The 22,412-nt window shown below is 42.2% G+C and overlaps 1 protein-coding gene across 3 annotated transcripts in view; it reads right to left on the bottom strand.

The window, feature by feature from the left end:
* Window positions 1-1,592: 1,592 nt before the first annotated feature.
* The window catches only part of LMO4 (LIM domain only 4), a 51,642-nt gene continuing 30,822 nt past the window's right edge, over window positions 1,593-22,412 (bottom strand). For all 3 annotated transcript variants that reach the window (XM_040470879.1, XM_040470881.1, XM_040470880.1), the window contains exon 5: window positions 1,593-1,886. In XM_040470879.1, the coding sequence (XP_040326813.1) occupies window positions 1,875-1,886 (12 nt within the window). In that variant the 3' untranslated portion in view covers window positions 1,593-1,874. The remainder of the gene's footprint in view (window positions 1,887-22,412) is intronic.

Genomic DNA, 22,412 nt, shown 5'->3' with positions numbered 1-22,412 from the left:
ATTAAGGTTGTATAGGAATGGAATGGGAGAGAAAATAAATGAGTAAATACGGTTCTTGGTGTCCAAAACTGGCCATTCATCAAGACGTGTCAACAACACGCAACTTAAGTTTGATGAGTTCAATATTTTCAGGACTAGCAGAACTTCTCTTGACCTGTATAATTGAGCAGAACTTCTTGGTTAAGATGGGCCTGGGGCTGGACCTCAGCTCTCAAGGCTAAATTTCTTCATTCCATAGTTCTTCCAGGTCACTGTCAAAACCACTGGTAATTTTACACTGCAGTGATCTGTGCCTTTTCCTGGCCTGAGGATAAATAGAAAACTTAACAGTTCTGAGAGCTGTTGACACCATGTACTCAGAAACACAATCAGAAAATGTTAAAAGAAACCCTTGAAGGATGTGAATGAAGGATGTGGACATTCGCACATGGAAACTCCCCACGTGGTGCCAGCTTTGCTCCCCAGCCTGGTAGCCATAAAAAAAAAAAAAAAAAAAAAAGGTCAGAGAAGGAGGCAGGGTGTATGCCTGAGGCTTTAATGGAACACAATAAAGGATGAGCACTTCTAGTAAGGATTGAAATGCCCATTCATTGGTAACCAGAGGATTCTAGGGTGCTCAAGAAAGACGTTACAGTGATACAAGGGATGACTTTGGGGTGATTAGGAAAACCCAGTCTCTCCCTAACCCCTGTCAAAAGTAGCTATTGGCTCTCCTATTTGGCAAACACACCCTGATACATTTTAAAACTCATTTTCCCCTTTTAGTACGTAGCCCACCCAATCTGAGTTCACACACTTACAGAAAAGCTAGAGAGGTGAAGACGTTTTCTGAAGCCTACAATTGGATACTTGGTCTGACAACAGGACTGCCTGTTTGAACGGAGAACAGTTGTAGTAACTTGTGGTCTCCATCAGTAAGAGCAATAAGAAAAAGTTAAGAAAAGGGAAGGGACGGCTGAAGGTAGAAAGAAAGTGAGCTATAAATCCTGGCTTTGAAACACGCACTAGACAGACACCCGAGGGCTCAGATCTAAATCCACTCCAGCCCTGGATCCTGCTCCAGTACCCTAATATCAATATCCCCAGAGTCTTCTCCTCTTTACAATGAAAGACTCTTCGTTTTCCTTTCATAACTATAAGAGTCTCAGGATGTTTCCCGTCTTATTTGCCAGGGATAGATGTAGACGGCAGCATTGTCCATTTAATTACTATTCACTCAAAATAACTGGCTTTTGTTCTTTCATTCACTTACTCAAAATATAAATACCAAGTGCTGATCTAGATACAGGAGATTCCCAGATAATTAAGCCATTATCCTAGTCCATGGAAAAACAAAGGGTGTATAATGTGTTACATGTGAAGGCAATAACAGGTATATGTATGATACAGTGACTGCAGACAAGAAAGGGTAATTAAATAGCGGGGACGGGATTCAGGACCCAAAGTATTCTGATAAATAATGATCTAGAAGGAAAAACAGGAAGGGTCTAAGGCTTTTCTCTCACTAAAGTAAGGATTTAGGACTGGGTGAATACCCATCTGAGACTTCCTCCTGCTGTCGACACGGGTTGTATAGGTCTTCTGCTAAGCCCTTGGATTCAGATGCAACGGGAGTCTCAGAAACAGGAAAAGAGGCTGTTTAAGTTTTTTTTTTTCTTTCAGGGTTGAATAAATCAACAATGGGACAAGGAGCAATGGCCTTTGACAAGTCCTTGTGTCCAGCTCAAGTGCAAGGGAGCACGTTGCTTAAGTGGAGAACAATACACCTGCCGAAGGTCCATCCTGGAGGTGAGACACGGTGAGGGAGCACTTCTGGTCTTGGCGATGGGCACACTGAATTCTGCTCCACAGCAAGTTGAGCCATGGAGAGGATTCTACTGCAGCAGCTGAAAACGGATGATTAAGAGGCAGCATAAGTTGCATGGATCCTGTCCTAGTATTATGCTTTCTGAAGATAATGATGATGAACGAAATGACGAATGAGCTATGATATTTCTATAAAAACTCTCCTGTCCTCTCTAGCCTCCTTTTCTTCTCCTATCCTCTTTCCTGTCTCCAAATCCATTTCTCTAACTCTTTGATGATTCAAACCCCTTTTCCTATAAAGACAACCTGAAAATGTCCTCCACATCGACTCCGGAGCCACCTGAAGTCTGTCTCCCTTGCTAATGACGACGCCTATCCAGCTGACACAAGCCATTTTTACATGGAGTATTTGATGGTTCTGTGTTTTGTTCTGATGATTGTTAGCTCTTTTGGTTCATTGGTGTTGGAAATAAATCACATCTAACCTCTTTTGTACTAAAATTAACTGTCTCCTTGGACTGATTATCTTGCCCTTGGTCTCCGCAGAGTTGTACCCACAGGATCTTCAACGTGCCTGGCAGCCCAAAAGGTTCGCTGAGGTTACACATTGTGGGAAGAAAGGCTGGCTTTCCTAAGCTTCAGTCAAGAAGGCTTAGCTACTCCTAAAAACAGCAGAAGTGCTTCAGCGAAGTTCAGAAACAAAGCAGGAAAGAGAGTCCCTCTCACATACATGTGCAGCAAAGGCTCTGGTGGGGCAGGAAACTAGAGTGTTTTCAACATGTTCATCTGTCTAGTTACCAAATGGGTTTACTTTTCTCAACAATATATTCTAATTCCCCTTTTGGAACTTGTCAGAAATATATATATATATATATATATATTTTTTTTTTTTTTTTCCTGGTAAAATTATTTTCCTTGTAGAAGAAACAGCATAATTCAAGCACAAAACAGAAAAAAGTCATAACTGTCATCATTTTAAAACCGGGTGAACAGGTAGAGGCTTTGCCACAATTTAAGGCATAAACAAAGTTTCTTTTTCAGAGGGTGGCAAAAGCGGTCCATAAAAAGAGAAGACACAGTTTGATGGCCTCAACAGGGGAGGACACTTCCTTGACCACAGCAGGGGTGTCGAGTGACAGGCAGCTCCTCCATCCATAATTTCAAATACTGACTCTAACTAAACGAAACCAACATGCACTGCTTACCTCCTGAAGTTGACCCTTGCTGTGGAGGCAAGGATGACCACACAAAGGCCTGAAATTTCTTTCCTCTCCATTTCCTATACCATTTGCATGTTCCACCAGCCTCTCGGACTTCCCTCCCAACTCATTCTCTGGCATGTTCTGCATGTCCCTGATTCTAAATGTGGACTCTCAAATTGAATGCAGCATGATCGAAATCCCAGAACCATTAAAAAATTTTAAAACTTCTTTCTTCTCCTGATTTCTTGATTCCTATTAACAGCAGCACCATTCTGCTACACATTATGACCCTCTCCTGCTGAAAATTCCACCCATGCCTCCTTTTCAGTTCTTACATGACAATGTTCCAATTGCTCCTTTATGATTCCACAGTTTAGGCAGATGTTACAAGGCCTCTCTCATAAGCTAGCCTCACACTATTGAAGGAATAGCTCAGCTGTACCCATGCCTAGTGTCTAGCTTATTGCTAACTCCCAAGTCTTTGTTCATGCTGTGCCCTCCATCTCGAATGCCTCATCCTTCTCTTCATGTATTTAAACCCTTCCAGCTTATCATTGTTTAGCTCAAGATCCAACTCATCTATAAAGCTTTGGGGGCCACTCAAGTCCGTGGTAGTCTCTCCCTCCTCCTCTGAGCCTCCATGGCAATTACAGTCAGCACTATTCCCTTGGCATTTATCACTTACTCTCTTGTATTACCATTAATCCAGCAGACATTTTTGAGCACTTACTATCTCTGCTATGACAGGCTCTGTGGTATTTGCTGATCATAAAAGGCTAATAAGAGACAAGAAGCATCAAGGAGAAGGGAAGATAGAACAAGCAGGTCCAAGGGAAGGAATCTTTCAAATAAAGGGGATGTGAAGATATCCTGAAGCATAGGAAGGAGAACCAGTTAAAGTTGCCTCTCAACAACAAGCCCACCCTTTTATCCTCTAGCGGGCATAGAGTGGTGTCTTGGGAGGAGCAGGGGGAGGTGCAGAGAGGCTTGTTCTATGAATTGGAAACACTTCAAATAGATTTAGCTGCCGCTACCAGAAGGAACTTCCAGTGATGAAGTGAAGAAATATGGCTGGGGTGACACTCATGGGAACCACAAACAGACAGGAAGCCCACAGGAAGCAACAGGTAGTAGACAGGAAGGAGCAAGTCCTTTCTTCCTCCTCCAGCCTTTGCCTTCCTCTTGCACTCCCTATTAACATGCTTCACAGGAAGTCAACTGGCAAAGCAAAAATGATGTTTACAGAGTCCCAGCCCAGCATCACAAAGTGGAGGATAAAAGGGTGCGCTTGGAGCTGAGAGAGAACAACTTTAACCGGTTCTCCTTCCTATGGTGCAGGATATCTTCACATCCCTTTCATTTGAAAGATTCCTTCTCTGGGACCTGCTTGTTCTGCCCATCTCCCCTTCTCCTTTATGCTTCTTGTTTCTTATTAGCCTTTTATGATCGGAGTCTGTCATAGCAGAGATAGTAAGTGCTCAAAAATGTCTGCTAGATTAATAGTAATATGCGTTCCTCCTCAGAGTCTGGATCCTAGCCTTTTTCTAATGCAGAGACATCAACATCAGCCAAATATCACCTTCTCTTTGGAGGTCTGACTTTCACCTCCATGGGATTCCACCTTTAAGCTTCTAAATTTTAATAATTACAGTATATTCTCTTTCTTCTCTCAGCCCTAAGGGTGATAAATGCTTCCTCCTTTCATGATATTTTATAGTCCCCTTTGTACTCTTTCAGTTACCTAGGTTACACTTTTTTACACTAAACTCTCTATTCAAGAACTGGTATGGTTTCTATTTCTTGATTGGACCCTGACTGATAATAGAAGCAAATAGTTTAGGGGCATAGATTAATATAATGCAAAGTGACATCACTGAAAAGCCAATAGATACATTAAATATTCAAACAATTTAGAAAAAGGAATGAAAGGGAATGAGAGGAATAAAATTCAAAGGGGACAAATTAAATCCAGTTCTATCACTAATTACATTAAATGTTAATGGATTAAAATACTCAATGAAAATGCAGAAATGATCAGAATTGATTTTTTAAATGCAAGATCCTATAATATTTACTATATAAGAGACAACTTAAATATGATGGCACACATAGATTTAAAATAAATGGGTGAAAAAAGGATATATAATACAAATGGTAGGTATAGAAAGACTGGAGTGGTTATATTAATAACAGATAAAATAGGCTTCAAGGCAAAGAGTATATCAAAGGTAAACATGGACATTTTATAATGAATAAAGAGTAAATCCATAAGAAAGAGATAATAATCATAAATTTGTATGTGCATAATAACAGAGCTTAAAAATACATGAAGCAAAAAATGACAGAATCAGAGGGAGAAATATGCAACTACAATCGTGGGAAACTAAGCATAATTCTCTCAGCAATTAATAGAACTTAAAAAAAAATCACTATGTACATAGATGGTCTGAATAATACTGTCAACGTGACCTAATTGTTATTTATACAATGCATCATACAACAATCTATTTTCAAATGCAATTATATATTCACCAAGATAGCACATATGCTAGGTGATAAAACAAATCCAAAAAATTTAAAAGAATTGAACACCATGATAGTAGCAGAGGATTAAACAACTGACATACAATTTCAACTCAGCCCGAGAAATTAATATAATAACAACATCAACAATACCAATATTACCAACCACCCTTCCCACACAAAAATATTCACACCAAATACGTTACTCTGAATGCTCAGACTACCTGGGATAGAGTAGAATGTAGGATTAATGAGCAGATCACAAAAGCTTCTAGATGAAGAAAACTAGGCTCCTTATAAAGAAAGTGACCCAACTGACATCAGACTCATCAACAGCAATACTACATTTTTGAAGAATGGAGCAATGTCTTAAAACTTTAAGTGGCAATGACTTTCAATCTAGAATTCTATTCCCAGTCTGTCATTCATGTGGAGGAAGAATAAAGACATTTTAGACGTGCAAAAATTAAAACATTATAATTCTTTAGAAAGTTATCAGAAAGCTTTAGAAGGTTATCAGAAAGCATACTTCAACAAAAAAAGAATTAATCCAAAAAAGGAAAAAGAAAAAAAAAAAGAAAAGAAAAGAAAGAAAGAAAAAGAAAGGAAGAAAGAAAGAAAAACATATAAAATCAAGAAAACAAAGGGGCGCCTGGGTGATGGTTAAGCATCTGACTTTGGCTCAGGTAATGATCTCTTGGTTGGTGAGTTCAAGCCCCACGTCAGGCTCTGTGCTGACAGCTGGATCCTGAAACCTGCTTCAGATTCTGTGTCTCCCTCTCTCTGCCCCTCTCATGCTCTGCCTCTCAATGATAAATAAACCTTAAAAAAATATAAAAAAGAAAGAAAACAAAGAAAAAAGAGAGGGGTGCCTGGGTGACTCAGTCAGTTAAGTATCTGACTCTTGATCTTGGCTCAGGTCATGATCTCATGGTTGGTGAGTTTGAGCCCCATATTGGGCTCTGCACTGACAGCGTAGAGCCTGCTTGGGATTCTCTGTCTCCCTCTCTGTCTGCCCCTCCTCTGCACTTGCTCTCTCTCTCTTGCTCTCAAAATAAAAAAATAAACCTTAAAAAAAAGAATAAAATATTCAACAAAAAAAAAGGAAGAAAGAAAGAAAGAAAGAAAGAAAGAAAGAAAGAAAGAAAACAGACCAAAAGAGAGACAAAAACATCGTATAATGACACCTGTGTCAGAAAGAAAAAAGTCCACATTGGAGCAAGAGAGGAAAGTTTCTGAGAGAAGTTGTCTAGGAAAATTAAAGCTGCTTTACTTGAGTCCATACATAGAATGTGTTATTTATAGTGGAAGTATTGAAACATTTGGAAAATTAATCATAAGACTATAGAAAGAGACATAGGAAAAAAATGAAGCTATTTTCATTTCCAAGAGAAATAAAGGGCAGGAAAAGGAAGGAAACACAGTTGTAATGCACTAGTTGGCCCATCATCGAACAATATTTGCATGTAGATAATGAAGAAATTAAAATGATTTTATTGAAACAAATATGTGGAAGGAAAAAAAAAGAGTTGTTTTTCTCTACTATGGCAAAAATAGGGTAAAATATTTCTAAAATTTATCAGTCAAGAAATAAGCATATTATTTAGATTAAATGAGTTAATAGCACTTGGAACAGTGACTGTTACATGGTAAGCACTGGTGGCTATTATTAGAAATATGAAGTTAAATATCAGGGGGAAAAGCTAGAAGAATTGAGAGTGGTTGTCCCATGGGCATAGTATTCAGAATGAGAAGTAAAACTATTCTGGTTCATTAGAAGCTTTTTAGTACTACATGACTTTTAAAATAATATACATGCATTGCTTTTATAAAATAAAAATTAATAATAAAACAGCTATATTATAGAATAAAATATAAACATAAAAATGTGAAGGCATTGTAAGTAAGGAAGTAAAAGGTAATTTATAAGTACGGGGAATGTGAATTTTAAGAAACAAAGGGTGCATTGTAAAAACAAAAACAAAAAACCATATTAAGCTCTTTCATACATTTTTGAGTTAAAAATAAAAGAATTTTTAACAAATCAGTCATTCTCAAAAACAAGAAATCTATTCCACAAATGAACAAATGAGACGAAATAAAAAACCAGAGATGGAGAGGCCTCCCTAAAAAGAGGTACTGAAAACAAGAGAAACAGATGGGAAACCAGGGTGTTACGTGAAAGCTGAAGGTGGATATTCAAGGCCCCGCATGGGCACAAGTCACCCATATGAAGCTAGAAGTCAGGACAGTGCTTTATAGTCATCAACAGCGGACAAAATGTCTCCATTTAGCAGCCCAAGACGACTGCAATAAAGAAGTCTCCTGCCCATAAACAGGAGGAAGCTCTGTCTTAGAACTAGGACCCCACCCTGCACTGCATTCAGGGAAAAGACCTAGAATTGCACCATCTCTGCAGGGTGATAGGCCCCACCAAGCCACAAAATGTGAACTTCGGTCAGAAATAAACTGTAAGTCTGCGGCAGAGGCAGCCATGAAACCTTCCCCATAAGGAGGGCATCAGGTCATAGGAAAATTTAAAAAATTAGTTAACAAAGAGAATTAAAAAGTGTATTGTTTAAAATGCACATCAAGGAGAGAGAGCCAAAAAACCAGAGAATTGGAGAAGTTAGACCCAACGAAATGGCGATATTCAAGCAACACAAAAATGACATGAAAATGAGCAGAATTTTAAATCTTCAAAAAGATAAAAGAAGGAATGATATCCATGAAAAAAGACCAGGAAATAACATTTTTTAAGTTTATTCATTTATTTTGAGAGAGACAGAGACAGCACGAGTGGGAGGAGGGCAGAGAGAGAGGGAGAGGGAGAGGGAGAGGGAGAGAGAAAATCTCAAGCCGGCTCCACACTGCCAGTGCAGAGCCCAGCGCAGCGCTCAAACCCACGAAGCCACAAGATCACGACCTGAGCCCAAACCAAGACTCAGGTGCTTAACTGACCGAGCCACCCAGGCACCCCAATAATAAAACTTAAAAAAACTTGAAAAGTAAAAATATTTACGGGGGGCACCTGGGTGGCTCAGTCGGTTAAGTGGCTGACTTCAGCTCAGGTCATGATCTCACAGTTTGTGGGTTCCAGCCTTGCACCAGGCCCTGTGCTGACAGCTTGGAGCCTGGAGTCTGCTTCGGATTCTGTGTCTCCTTCTCTCTCTGCCTCTCACCAGCTCGCTGTCTCCCTCTCTCTTAAAAATAAATAAACATTAAAAAATTAAAAAAAATATTTATGAAATAAAAAAAATGTATAGGTTAAAAAGTTGAGTCACACGTGAACCAGTAGAACACTTGAAGTAATTACCCAAAAAGCTATCCAAAAAGATAGAAACCTGGAGAAGGAAAGGAAAATTTAAGAGACATAGAGCATAGAGAAATGATTAAAATGTTCTAACATGTATCTCAGAAGAGTGGTTTTACAAGATAGCCTAGAGAGAATGTCGGGGGGTGGGGGTAGCAGAGAGAGGGGAGAGCACAGAGAGACAGTAACTGGGAATCTTCCAGAAGTGAAGAGAGTCATGAGTTCTGAGCCTGACAGAGTCCATCAAGTGCCAAGAAGGGCAAAGTTTTAAAAATCGGCACCTAGGGGTGCCTGGGTGGTTCAGTCGGTTAAGCGTCTGTTGATTTCAGCTCAGGTCATAATCTCCCAGTTGTGAGATGGAGTCCCACATCAGGTTCCACACTGATCTTGGAACCTGTTTAAGACTCTCTGTCTTTTGAAGGGATTCCTGGCTGGCTTATTAGTTGAGGTCATGATCTCAACTGTCATGAATCCAAGCCCCACATTGGGCTCTCTGCTGTCAATGTGGAGCCTGCTTTGGATCCTCTGTCCAACCCCCTCCCCCCACCCTGTACCTCCCTAGTTCATGCTCTCTCTCTCAAAAATGAATACAAATATTAATATATATATATATATATATATATATCCTCTCTCCCTTTGCCCCCCCCCACCAAATCCCCACCCAGATACATCATAGTGCAAGTGAATAATATCAAAACTAAAGAAAGTCTTAAAAAGAGAAACAGGGGGCGCCTGGGTGGCGCAGTCAGTTAAGCGTCCGACTTCAGCCAGGTCACGATCTCGCGGTCCGTGAGTTCGAGCCCCGCGTCGGGCTCTGGGCTGATGGCTCAGAGCCTGGAGCCTGTTTCCGATTCTGTGTCTCCCTCTCTCTCTGCCCCTCCCCCGTTCATGCTCTGTCTCTCTCTGTCCCAAAAATAATAAATAAACGTTAAAAAAAATTAAAAAGAGAAACAGCCTATAAAAGAATGACAACCATGTTGACAGCAGACATGTCATTAGCAGCAATGACTATAAGACACTTATGGAATAACTTTCAAAGTGGCAACGAAGCTACTGTGCATCTGGAATTCTATAAAAACTACCATTCAACAGGTGGGATTCAAAAAATTATTGACCACAAGCTCTTTCTTAAAACAAAAGAAAAAAGCAACCACTAAAAGATGTATTTGGTAAGTGAAAAAAATTAACCATGAAGGAAGAAGCAAAGGTGTGGAAAAATTCGGTAAAACGTGTTAGTAAATCTAAATAGGTATGGATTGTAGATAACAATACCAATAATTCCTGTGCTTATAAACAAAGTATAATTCCAATACCAGATAATTCTAATATAGGATCAATGGAAACTTATTCAGATGAAAGTTAAAGCTTCTGGGAGGAGAATGATAGAGACACTGATTATAAGCTTGGCTGGGAAAAAAATGCATATTTAAATATATGTGCTAAAGTCTAGGAACATTCCTTAAAAGGATAGAAACAGTAAGCGTAAGTTCTAAACCAGTAGAAGAAAAAGGAAGAAAGAAATTTCAACCCATCCACACAACAAGAAAGGAGGAAAACATAAAGATATTTAAAAACAAAAAGCATAGTAAATAGAAAACATAAAATAAAGTAGCAGAAATATGTCTCAATAAATGTAGATAATTTGCAATTATATTTTTAAAAAGAAACCAGTCTCTCTGAGTCTCTGAGACTCTCTGAGTCTCTCTGAGATGAGGTAAAACTAGTAAGAAATACAGTTGAAAACAGGTTGCACTTCCGGCTAGAGAGCCTCTATTTTCTTACTAAAATGTAATAAGGGGATGTGGGGGGAGCGGGATAGGATTGACAACTTGAGGTGCTGCAGTCATCCCTTAAAAGCTTTTGGTTCAAAAGTAATAGAAATCCATTGAAGGAAACTCAAGTTAAAGGCAGTCTACTTAAATGATACAGGAACAAACTGTCAAAAGAAAATCTGATTGGCAATGTTCGACAGATTGCCCAGTAGGATTCGAAACCAGGTGTTCACCCTTTCTCAAACATTTGTGTCAAGGTGAGGGTGGGGGTGGGGTATGCACATGCCAAAAACTACAGCCATCTAAAGGACAGCTCCTAGGTTCAAGCCCTGCGTCCAGCTCTGTGCTGAAGGCTGGGGGCCTGGAGCCTGCTACAGATTCTGTGTCTCCTTCTCTCTCTGCCCTTCCCCGACTCACACTCTGTCTCTCTGTCTCTCAGAGACATATTTAATAGATAACATTTAATAAATAAACACTAAAAACATGTTTGCAACGGACAGCTCCTAGGGCGTGTTAGGCATGCCCACCAAACCTGTCTCCTACAAACAGGTATGGCCCCAGCGTGTCAGGAAGGAGTGGGAAAGCAAGTCTAGCAGACATGAGAGAAAGGCCAGTACTGAGGGCTCAACTTCAAACCAGACACCGTAAGCAATAAGTGGAATTCTTAGTCAAGGTTGTTCCATTTTCTCCAGTGGAAGGAATGGAAGAGGTTGAAGGTTGGGAGTAGAAGGGGGCTTAGCAAGAGCGGTAAGAGAAATTCCACAGGATCCTGACTAGATAGAGGGGAATAAAACTTAGGACTGGGAGGGTAGAATGTTTTAAGTAATGGATGTCTCACTGATGGCTCGAGGGAGGGGACAAGGTAGAGGGGTAAGAGATGGCCACTAGGAAGAAGAATGTCACAGTTGGAGGTTTCAAAGGCCTCCAAGGGTTCCAAAGGTTCTGCAGGTAACAAGAGACAAAGGTTGTCCAGGTGGAATAGAGTGATAAGCATTAGAGCAGAGGAAGCCAAAGAGCTGTTTGTCATAGGTGCTGACAGGAGACCAGGTGAAAAGGACTCAGAGCAGGCTGCTGGGGTGCCCAGAGAACCTGAGAGGTGCAAGGGAGACAGTGTGATCAGAGCCCACAGAAGTGGTGAGGAGAACCAGAACACCGACTCAGATCTGATTCCTGGGCCCAGATCTATCAATGGCTCTCATCACTTTCAGGGGGAAATTCCAAGCCCTCAGTATTTCTAGGACCTTCACGATGCTTCATTTCCACCTCCTCTCCCACCCTTTCCCTCAGGTTTGTCACTCTTCTACTGAACTGCTTTCTTCCATCTGCGCATGTGGATTCTTCAACATGGAATTTTCTTTCCCTACTCCTTTACCCAGCGGACTGCTGTTCAGTTTTCAGAGCTAAGCCCAAGTCATCTCCTCTGGAAAACCTTCTCCAAGGGAGTTCCCAGTCTGAAGTGAATGTCTCCCCCACCCACCCTGCGCTCCTTGCCCTCTGGGTGCCCCTGTCACAGCACTCACCTCATCACAGCAGTTTCTAACAGGTGTGGCTGCATCCTGCCTGTTTCGGTGTCCCCAATACCTAGTGGGGTCCCTGGTACATAATAGATTCTTAATGCATACTTTTTAAGTGTATGTATGATTCAGGAAGTTTGGAAGAAGTAGTTTCATCACAATTAAGGTGAGGAAATCAAAGAAACAATAAATATCAACAAATGTCTCCCAGTGACATTCAATAAAATGAAGAATCAATACGGTGCAGGGCCAGCAGTGAGGAGGGGAGTGAGCAGAGGAAGTGAGGGCTGCTGGAAAGGAGATCACATTGACTAATGAGATAGAGATGAGACAAGATGGAAGAGAGCTCCCTAGATTTGTTTGTACCATGCATGTGATTCTGGGTCACAGGGACAAGAGACAGAGAAGCTGAGAAGCACCAACATTTGGCTGTCCACTATGCATAATCTCATGTCATCTGCACGCTAGACCTCTAAGGTGGATATCGACATCTGCATTTTAGTGGAAAGCCAGCAACAATGTTCACCATGGAGTTTAAGTGGAAAGTCATGATAAGTCTGTGGCATTTCCTTCCCAGGTGTAGTGAGATCAGCTGATTATGTCAGCCTTGAGCTTCCTTGAGCAGGAAGTTCATACAAAGTCCTCCAAAGGCAAAGGGCCCTGCCTTTTGGGTCTTCATATGTCCTATAGCACCAAGTATGTGTTAGAGACTTGTTAGGACTCAATACGTATTTGGTGATTGATTGAGTGAATGAATGAACGAATGAGTCTGTGAATGGATGAAAGCTGAAATGCACTAAGTGTAAGTACTTAGCATGCATTATTATTTTATTTAACCCTCATGACACCCATAATTATCCTCCATTTTACAGATGATTAAACTGAGGCTTAAGAAAGTTTAAGAAATTTACCCAAGGTCGCACAGCCTATAAGTGACAGAGCAAAAATTTCCCTAGGTCTTTCTGCCTCAGAACCCGGGCTCTTAACTACTCTGCTACATTGCCTCTCAATGAATGGATTCCTTTGAATTAATGGATTTCTCTGGAGATCTCAGCTTCCCCATATGAAGATAGATGGTCCCTGATGTTCCAGCACTATTAAAAAAAAAAAAAAAAAAGGCAGAAAACATTGGGAGTTGAGGGTAATTAGTTCAAAATGGAGAAAATCTAAAAATACATTGGCTTTACTTTTAGATATTTGTCCGACAGGGGTGGGACAACCTTAATTAGTGTAATAGGACAATAGGAATTAAATTGGCTTCATCACAAGACTTTTACGGGATGACACTGATGGTATTACTATCCAACTTCAAAGATTTGGAAAGATGTTCCTGCTAACACTGGAGAATAGAAACCTGTTTTTCATCAACTAGGCTGGCCTGACAAATTAAGTCTGTGGAGTCATTAGATTAAGATAAGAGCTTATCTCCTAGGCTGACATTTATTCGGAGGTTTTTATACTGCTCAGCTAGTAATTAGTGCTGTTGAATTTTTAACACTGCTTTGTCCAGTCATTCAAAAATTTTAGAGGTGTGTTTGCATCTCCCGTGTGTGTTTTTGGTTATTAAAAATAGAAGAGGAATGCAAGTGAATTAACTTTGGAAGGCCCGAATAATTCTTCCAAAAGTTATTCTGTGGAGAAACATGCAGCTTAATGACTTATTTGCAGAAGAAGGGAGCAGTTCTCCCAAATTGATAAATGCAGAATAAGGAGTTGCCTTTTACTCCAGGATCTATAATTTATTTCAAGGCATACATATTATAAGTTTATTATGTTCTAGTGGAATCATTAAAATTATGATCACATGCAATAATGGTTTCCTGCTGCTTCGCATCCCCAATTCAGCAAACATACCATACATTCAGGGAACAGCTCAACGTTGTTTTTCTAGTTTCTTTCCTATGGTCGATCTGACTGTGAAAGTTATTTTTCCAGTTTCCTTGTACTTATAATAACAACTTGATTGCTTTAGAACAAGCTAATACACTAAGCCCGCACAAGCTTCCCGACAGTCTGTCAAACAACCAATGCACGCATTTTTAAATGCTTGGTTTGCAAAATTCCAAGTTCTCTGTCGAAATACTAATTACTAATCAGATGGATAAGACCCCTGGTTTGAAACAAGTTCACCACTTGGTTAACGTTGCATCCTGTTACCATCACATCGTTTATTTTGTCCTAAGTGGAGACATCTCTCAACGTTCAACGTATTGTATTTGCCACTTTTCAAAAACTGTGGCAGAGAGAATCCCACAGGGACAAGAAGAAGAGTTTGATGGTACTTTTTCATCCTAACACCACCCAAAAGGAAGCCTCAAAGAAAACCCTGCATATTTCAGAGATCCCCTTTGGAAGATGAGTTCTCTTTCATGAAAATGTGGCCCGAGTGATTTTGTAGTGAACAAATTTAAGTCAAGTCTCTTGCTAATCAGCCCCCGGGCGCGGTGGGTACAGCACTTGTCATCCGAACCCACCGTCAGAGGTGAACGGCCTCGGAAAGCATTTGTAAGTCTTCACATCTGTTATGGAACACACGCATCTTTGCAACACTCCGGGTAAATTCGACTACACTCTTGAAATCCCGGGAATGTACTGTATGAAACGTTTGCCACTTCAACAGGCCATTGGGCCTCAGTTTCCTTAACTGAAAAATACAAGTTTGCTCAGGATAATCTTTTTTTTTTTTTATTTTTTTTTCCACGTTTTTATTTTATTTTTGGGACAGAGAGAGACAGAGCATGAACGGGGGAGGGGCAGAGAGAGCGGGAGACACAGAATCGGAAACAGGCTCCAGGCTCCGAGCCATCAGCCCAGAGCCTGACGCGGGGCTCGAACTCACGGACCGCGAGATCGTGACCTGGCTGAAGTCGGACGCTTAACTGACTGCGCCACCCAGGCGCCCCCTCAGGATAATCTTTAAAGAGACCTGCCAGGGTCCTGAATCTCAGACCTGTGATCCGACCCCCAAGGTGGAAGAATCCTGAGAGGACAGAGAAAATTATGAGAGAAGAAGACACCACTGAGTTGAGATTCATCTGAGGAAACTGTAGAATTAAGTTCAAAACAGTAATACAGAAACTCCTAAATTATGCGATTAGACTTTGGTGTAGAAGAGTCACAGTCGATCTGTTGAATACATGAATGAATGAGTGAACAAGTGAATTAACTGAGGAGTAGCATGGGATATTGGGATTTGGAGTCAGACACAGCTGGGCTCACTTCCTAACTCTGCCATGTACCTGCTTTGTGCCCTTGGAAAATACTTAAACCTCTCTGAATCTGCTTCCTCATTAGTAAATCAAACATAATAACCAGCCCGTAAAGCCGTTGGTAGAATGAATAAAAACCCCCAAGATACGTGCTCAAAACACATTTGGTCTCCTTTCTTCCCCTCACCCCAGGCTTTTTTTGCTTTTGCTTTTTGTCTTTTATTCTCTGGTCCCACATACAGTAGGTTGTAAACACATTACCATCCGGCTTCCAAATTCATGTATTCTCAACTACCACTGGTACATTTGGTATGCATTATTATTATCTTTAATGTGTAATGACAAAAGAAGAGGAGAAGAAGGCATGAAGCTTCCCTTCCAGCTCCCCATGGGTAATCAGGCCAGGGGAAGGTAGGCGGCATTCAGTGTGTTTACAAGGTACTCCATCTCAGTCCTCAGCCTTCGTTAACTCATCCACCCCCACCCCCAGCTTGCCGAAGAGCAACATGTAATTAGAGCACTAACGAGGTCATTTAGCAGAAACCATGGGTAGGGAGTAATGAATGTGCTATCAGGCTCGGAGAACAGCTTGGGCAAGAATCCAAACAGTCCATGTTCAACTCTGATGAGCCGACCTAAACTTGGAAAACAGAGCTTGGAAAAAGGTTAATAATAGGACATCAAAAATGAAAGCCCCCCCTTCTAGAGAGACCCAGAGCAATATTTTGAGCACAACCCTTCAGGAGCCCGGCCGTGCGGGTAGTGGGCTTGGACGGAGGAGAAGCCAGGGGGGCACCCGGGACTTGGCAACATGGCCTGGGTGCATCAGGGCCATTACTGGGGGGATCTGTACTAGACAAAACATGGAAGGGACTTCGGAGGTCATCTAATTCCATGTCTCCATTTTACAGATGAGTTTGGAGTGCTCCAGAGAGCTGCATGGGCTTCGCCAGCCAATCAGAAATGGACCCAGACTTAGTACCGAGGCCTCCAGATGGGCAGGGCAGTGTTTGATTCACTAGTCTGCTGTGTCCTTGCCTCTGAGGGTGACATTCAGGAGACCACTTGGACAGTGTACAATGATACTTTACGTGGGGCCAGTTTTACTTGGACCACTTCAGGAGTAATTAAGTCCCAGAAGAATAAACCATCCATTCACCGTTTGCATTTGGAATTAGCACTCCTCATTGAGTCGCAACCGCTAACATCGCTGTAGCTTTCAACTGTATAGAAAAGGAAGTGGAGGAAGACAAACCCAAAGAAGCCACATACCTCCAAATCCTTCCTTTGCCCATGGATTCCCAAGCTAGAAATGTGCCCACCCTTCACTGCGCCTCTCAGCTCCCGGAGCCGGGAGGGGAAGGGCTTGTCCTCATCTCCGCAAACACCAAGCACTGCCGGGAGGCAGGTTAAATACCGGGCCACAAACTCTACTACTCTTTTCTTTACAGGTTCTAGATGTTGTTGAAGTGGACTTTAAAAATTACTACAAAAGCATTTTGCCAGTGTGTTTTCCCCCCCAATTAATAGACATTAAAGGTACAACCGTTGATCATGTGGAGGGGTCCGTGAAGGGTTTTTTTGTTTGTTTATTTGTTTGATTGTTTTTTAAGGTAACAAAAAAAGGATTTTTCATAGTCACAAAGGTAGGGACACTTCTGTTTCGGATATTTAAAACATATCCATATCTATTGCTGTTTTTCACAGCATCATTTTTAAAAACATGTTCTAAACATTCTAAGTACAGAAAAAAAAGAACTTAGTCACTACCAATACTTAAAGTGTTAAGTACAAAAGTATTAACGTTCACAGGATGGATTTTGTTCCAAGGCTTATTTTCATTTCAGCAAGTGTTTATTAAGCAAGTACTACATGTACAGCACTACAAAGCAATTCGGGAAAAACAAGATAGAACGGACAGTCTCTGTCTCGAGGAACCTACTGTTGATTTGGGCAGGTCCAACATACCTACAAAGATAGTGGAGAACAGTTCATTATAAGAAAACATATGACAAATCCTAGAAGTTTCTTACCTCTCATTAAATATATTTGTGTCTTTCATTTAAAATGGTAACTGAAGGGGTGCCTGGGAGGCACAGTCGGTGAAGCGTCCGACTTCGGCTCAGGTCATGATCTCGTGTTTCATGAGTTCGAGCCCCGCATCGGGCTCTGTGCTGACAGCTCAGAGCTTGGAGCCTGCTTTGGACTCTGTGTCTCCACCTCTCTCTGACCCTCCCCTGCTTGTGCTCTCTCTCTGTCTCTCAGAAAATAAATAAATGTTAAAAAAAATTTTTTTTTAAATGGTAACTGAAGAAAGTGGCTTTGGAGAGGCCTTTGGAACCAGGAGGCATTTATTTGCTCTTTTGATCATGTGTAGTGCCTCTCAGGGATCGCTATTCTGGTAACAGCCCCTCCATACAACCGGGTGTTCCCAGGGATTACACCCCAGGAGTCAAGTTTTCGCCAAGGGTTCTATTCCTATTTCCTGGGCATTTTATATTGCTCATACCCGGATCCCACACACATGCCCCCTTTGTCCTCCCAGAGCCAGTAGGAAGCGGGGAGAAAATCTGCCTGACAGGGGGATGGTAAGTGTCAGTAGTATGGTACCATGCCAAAAATAATGTGAGGGCGATAACCGTGCCTCGGGGCTGGGGGCCCGGGTGGGCCGATCTCATGCCCTTAACATAGTCTTCCTTGTTTGACTTTGAAAACAATGTTGTGATAAGAGAAAGCTCTTCAAAGCTCTAGAGTATCAACTAATTCAGGTCTCCGTATAAAACAGTATAGAACAAAGATTCATGGCCACAGCTGCTTCCCAGTTGTCTAACACTAAGGATTTAATGAGAAGTTTGCCTCCCCTAATTGCAGGAGAACCAGGTCAGAATCTGATGATGCTCTGGTGGTATGAGAGATAGCTTGCTGGATTGGAATCCAAACCCTGGGGACAGGTAGCCCCCGGTTCAAATTCTCACTTTGGAACTTCAGAGCTGTGTGACCTTAAGTAAGTGGCTTACCCTCTCTGAACTCCGTTTTCCTGACTGAAAATTAAGACGCTAATGATATCTTCTGGAGAGGATTACCAAGAAGATTAAATGTGACAAAAGATGTCAAGACGCCTGACGCATCGTAGGTGCTCCATGAATCTTCGTCATGGTGTTTTCAGAGCAAAATTCCAAAACTTTCTTCTTCAGAAGGGAAAAATAAAACAAGCCACCTCGTCAGGAAGCAACAGCTGGCGCCAGCAACAAACGTAACCACATCAGGGGAGAGTGCCGCCCATCCTCAGAGTCAAACGTACTTTATGGAGATAGCAATTTGCATCTTGTCAAATGTTCCCTAACATTTTGCAAAAATCCCCAAATGTCAAATTAGTGAGTAATCTGTACAGTACTGCAGATCTTGTTATCCTCTGCCTGATTCATAACATATTTTGGGTGTCCCAGACACCAGTCCATGTAAATGTTAGTAAATAAGGAAAATCACATCTCCCCTCAGAAGGCTCTGAAATCAGAACCAGCTTCCACTTGCAAAGAAAGAATATAAACCTTGAAGGCCAGAGAGTGACGCGTATTTCTTAGGGCTGATTAAGCTGTCACCAGTAACTACATACCTGGCATTGACCATATGCCCCGTCCCGAGACAGGCCGGAGGTGGGGGCAGGGTGCAGGCATGGGGCTGCAAATCTCAACCGCTTACTACATACTGGCCAGTTGGCTTCATCTACATTGTCTTACTTGACCTTCTAAAAATTCCTTTTTATTTATTTAGCAAGTACTAAAATCGTGCTTGCTGAGTGTGTATGCTTCCCTGAGGGCCCACTTCTTGGACGAGTACCTCCATACAAGTGCATTATAAGTGCTTTCCAACCTTTATCACAACCCAATGAGAAAGGCAGCATGCCACAGTTATCCCCATTTCACAGGTTAGGAAACTGAGGCTTGGGAGGGCAAGTAGCTTTCCTAAGGCCACATAGTGAGTGACAGAGTTAAGGTAGAAATCCAGACAGTCTGGCTCCAGAATCTATACTCTTAGCCATTAAATAACGGCCTCACAGGGTGGGCACAATGAAAATCCCCATTTTACAGACAAAGAAACTGAGGCTCTAGGAGGTAAAGGACCACTACCAGGATATCCTACAGCTACTGGGTGGCGACAGAGCTGGAGTGTAAAATGAGGTCTCGCTGTATAACCCTATCCCAAACCAATAGGTTATAACCCATACCGAGGCTAAGAAAAAAGTCTTACCTGAAGTAGTTTCTACTTTTGCCGGCCAGGCGTCGAAAGATATCGAGACTGAAAAAGATGGTGACCCTAAGCAACAAATGCCAAAAAAGCTCCACCCTTACAGGTTCATTAATATTACAATAAATCAGTAGTCTTGGCTCTTAACTCCTGAGTCAGGGACGCGATTCTCAAAATGGGGCTGAGGCTGTCCTGAAAAATGCCTCCCTGTTTTGTTTTTGGTTTTTTTCACTTTCCCTGACTTGGAGAAAATTGATACAAACCCAAGTTGCTGAAGCTGCAGGATGTATATTTATATGCTTTCTTTATAATGTGTGCCTAAACCTTGTTTTTTTCACTCTGTTAACTTTTCAAAAACTATTAAGAAGAAGAGAGACAAGATGCTGGTAGGGGGCAGGAGAGGGAGGGAAGGAGGGGGCTGGCAGATTATACACCAAGCACAGTGAATTTCAGGAGAGATTTTTCTATCCTGCTTCGGGCTCCTCTTTGTCTCTCGGGAGCCTGGCACAGACAGGTGCTCAGTGACCGCTGGCCTGAAGTTTTGAAGACGACAGAATCTCAGTTTTATCCACTGCCGTTAGATGAAGACTCTAACGAAGATTCTTGAAGGGGACTGGAGTTAGTAGCCGGAAAATTCTAGGAGCTAGGGAGATTTAACCTGCACATTCTTGCACATCAAGCACAAATGTTGGAAAAATCTTGCTCATTGTTATCCCCTTCAAGGAAGGGCCCCTACTGGGGTACCTGGGTGGCTCAGTCAGTGAAGCAGTTAAGCGTCTGACTTTTGCTCAGCTCATGATCTCTCATGGCTTATGAGTTCCAGCCCTGTGTTCAGCTCTGTGCTGACAGCTTGGAGCCTGCTTTGGATTCCGTGTCTCCCTCTCTCTCTGCTCGCACTTTTTTAATTTAATAAAAAAAGGGGGGGGGGGCTACTTTCTTGCCCCATCTCCCCATTCAGTGTCCAGTAACACTGGCTGCAGTCTGGCAGCATTGACCTAAGACAGACAGACCAAAAGAGATTGCTTCACTTTGGGCCTCTGAACCCCCTCCTCATCCCTGGTCCTCGGCGTGAAGGCCAGAGAGCTCTGTGTTGCATCTAGCCAGCTCCCCTGCACCCTTCTGGACTCCACACTTAGCTCCCCAACATACAGTTCATCTCCAAGCTCTCTTGTTCCTATTGCTCAGCCACCCTCAAGTCGAAGTAAGTTTTTCCATTCCCACTGCCCCTGTACTGCTCTAGTCACCAACGTCTCTTCCCCAGCTCCTGCCGCAATGCTAGCTTGTCTTTTCCGCTGCCAGTCCCGCCCGCTTTAATCACCATCCACGTAGCAGCTAAAGCAGAAATCTGATTGTGTCATCAGAAACTCTTTGCCCTCAGGACTAAGTCCAATCTCCTCAGCTTGGTTGACCAGGCTTTTGTGTGATCTGGAATGCTCCATTCCTACTCAGTGCTGCAGGTCCTTAAACACAAGCTCTGCTTCCTCAGCACCTCCTATTTCCCATGCCTTGCGCAGCCCTTGCTTAAGCTGTTGCCTCGTCTTCTGGGTCCACGCCTCCTCCCTCTGCAGCCCGGTGGCCTGACCTCACGCCGCAGCCAGTGTGATCACTGCGTGCTGAAACCCTCTCTTACAAAACAAATACGCAAACATCAAATGGATGAGTGACACGGATGATCTTTTAAAAAAATAAATCAGACCACATCGTTCCACTCCTCAAAACTCGAATTTGCACTTGGGATAAAGGTGAAACACCTCACTGTCTACAAGGCCCTACTGAATCTAGCCCCTGCCTACCCCTCCAATGTACTCCCATACACTGCTCTCTCTTGTTCACTCTGTTCCAGCCACAGTGACCTTTCTCTTCCCCAAAGCACACGCGTGTTGTTCCAGCCACAGGGCCTTTGCTCTTCCTGTGGCCTCTGTCTGGAACACTCTTCTATCAACCCTACATATTGCTCAGGTTTCAGTCCAAGTCACCTCGTCAGAGAATCCTTCCCTGACCACTAACCAAAGTAACACCTCAGATAACTTCTGTCACCTTTGTAAAAAGTATTGTTATCTAAAATTATCTTGTTCCTTCTTTACCAAGCTGTTTACTCTGTCTCCTGAAGAACTCTGGGCCCAAAGTCCTGAAGAGCAGGACTCTTCCTATATTATTCTCAGCTGTTCCTCCAGTGCCTAGAAAAGTGTTTGACATTAGCAGGTGCTCAGCAAATACTTGTTGAATGAATGAAATGATGAATGAATGAGAAGAGATGAGGGGCAAAGTTGGAGGACTAGGAGAGGAGATGAGTGACGTCACAAATATATTCCCATTAGTGCTCTGCAGCATGAGTTTCTTGCAGAAATTATAAGATCCTTGTGACAGCACCACTGAGAGAGAAGGTCGCCATGACTGCCTGCAAAAATATCCCAAGCATCGATACTATGATTCTTTATAGACAGAAGCACAGAGGTGAGGACCACAGTGTCTCTCAAACTAGAGGAAGTCTCCAGTATCTGTATAGTCCAATCCATCCACTTGGTGATAGAATGAAGAGCCAGAGAGACTTGGCTAATGACCTACCCAAGATCATGCTACTCAGAAGGAGCAGGCCAGGAGACCACTCAGGTAAAAACGCCAGTTCCACATTTTGCTGGCCCCTTCCAGATTCATTTAACAACGACGTATGAAAAATCCTGGAACATTTCTATCTGTTTGGGTTCTGGGTCTGCTAGACACGCTTCCCTAAGTAACTATTTTTACCACATTCTGGTTATTATTGCTGCACAACAAATCACCCCCGAAACTTAGTAGCTTCAAGACATCAACTACATGCTACTAGCTCC

This window comes from Herpailurus yagouaroundi, unplaced genomic scaffold (assembly GCF_014898765.1).
Source record: "Herpailurus yagouaroundi ecotype Mexico unplaced genomic scaffold, PumYag 77, whole genome shotgun sequence".
Classification (NCBI taxonomy): Eukaryota; Metazoa; Chordata; class Mammalia; order Carnivora; family Felidae; genus Herpailurus; species Herpailurus yagouaroundi.
The sequence above is the reverse complement of the archived record's forward strand: the minus strand, read 5'-3'. Positions and strand labels throughout refer to the sequence as shown.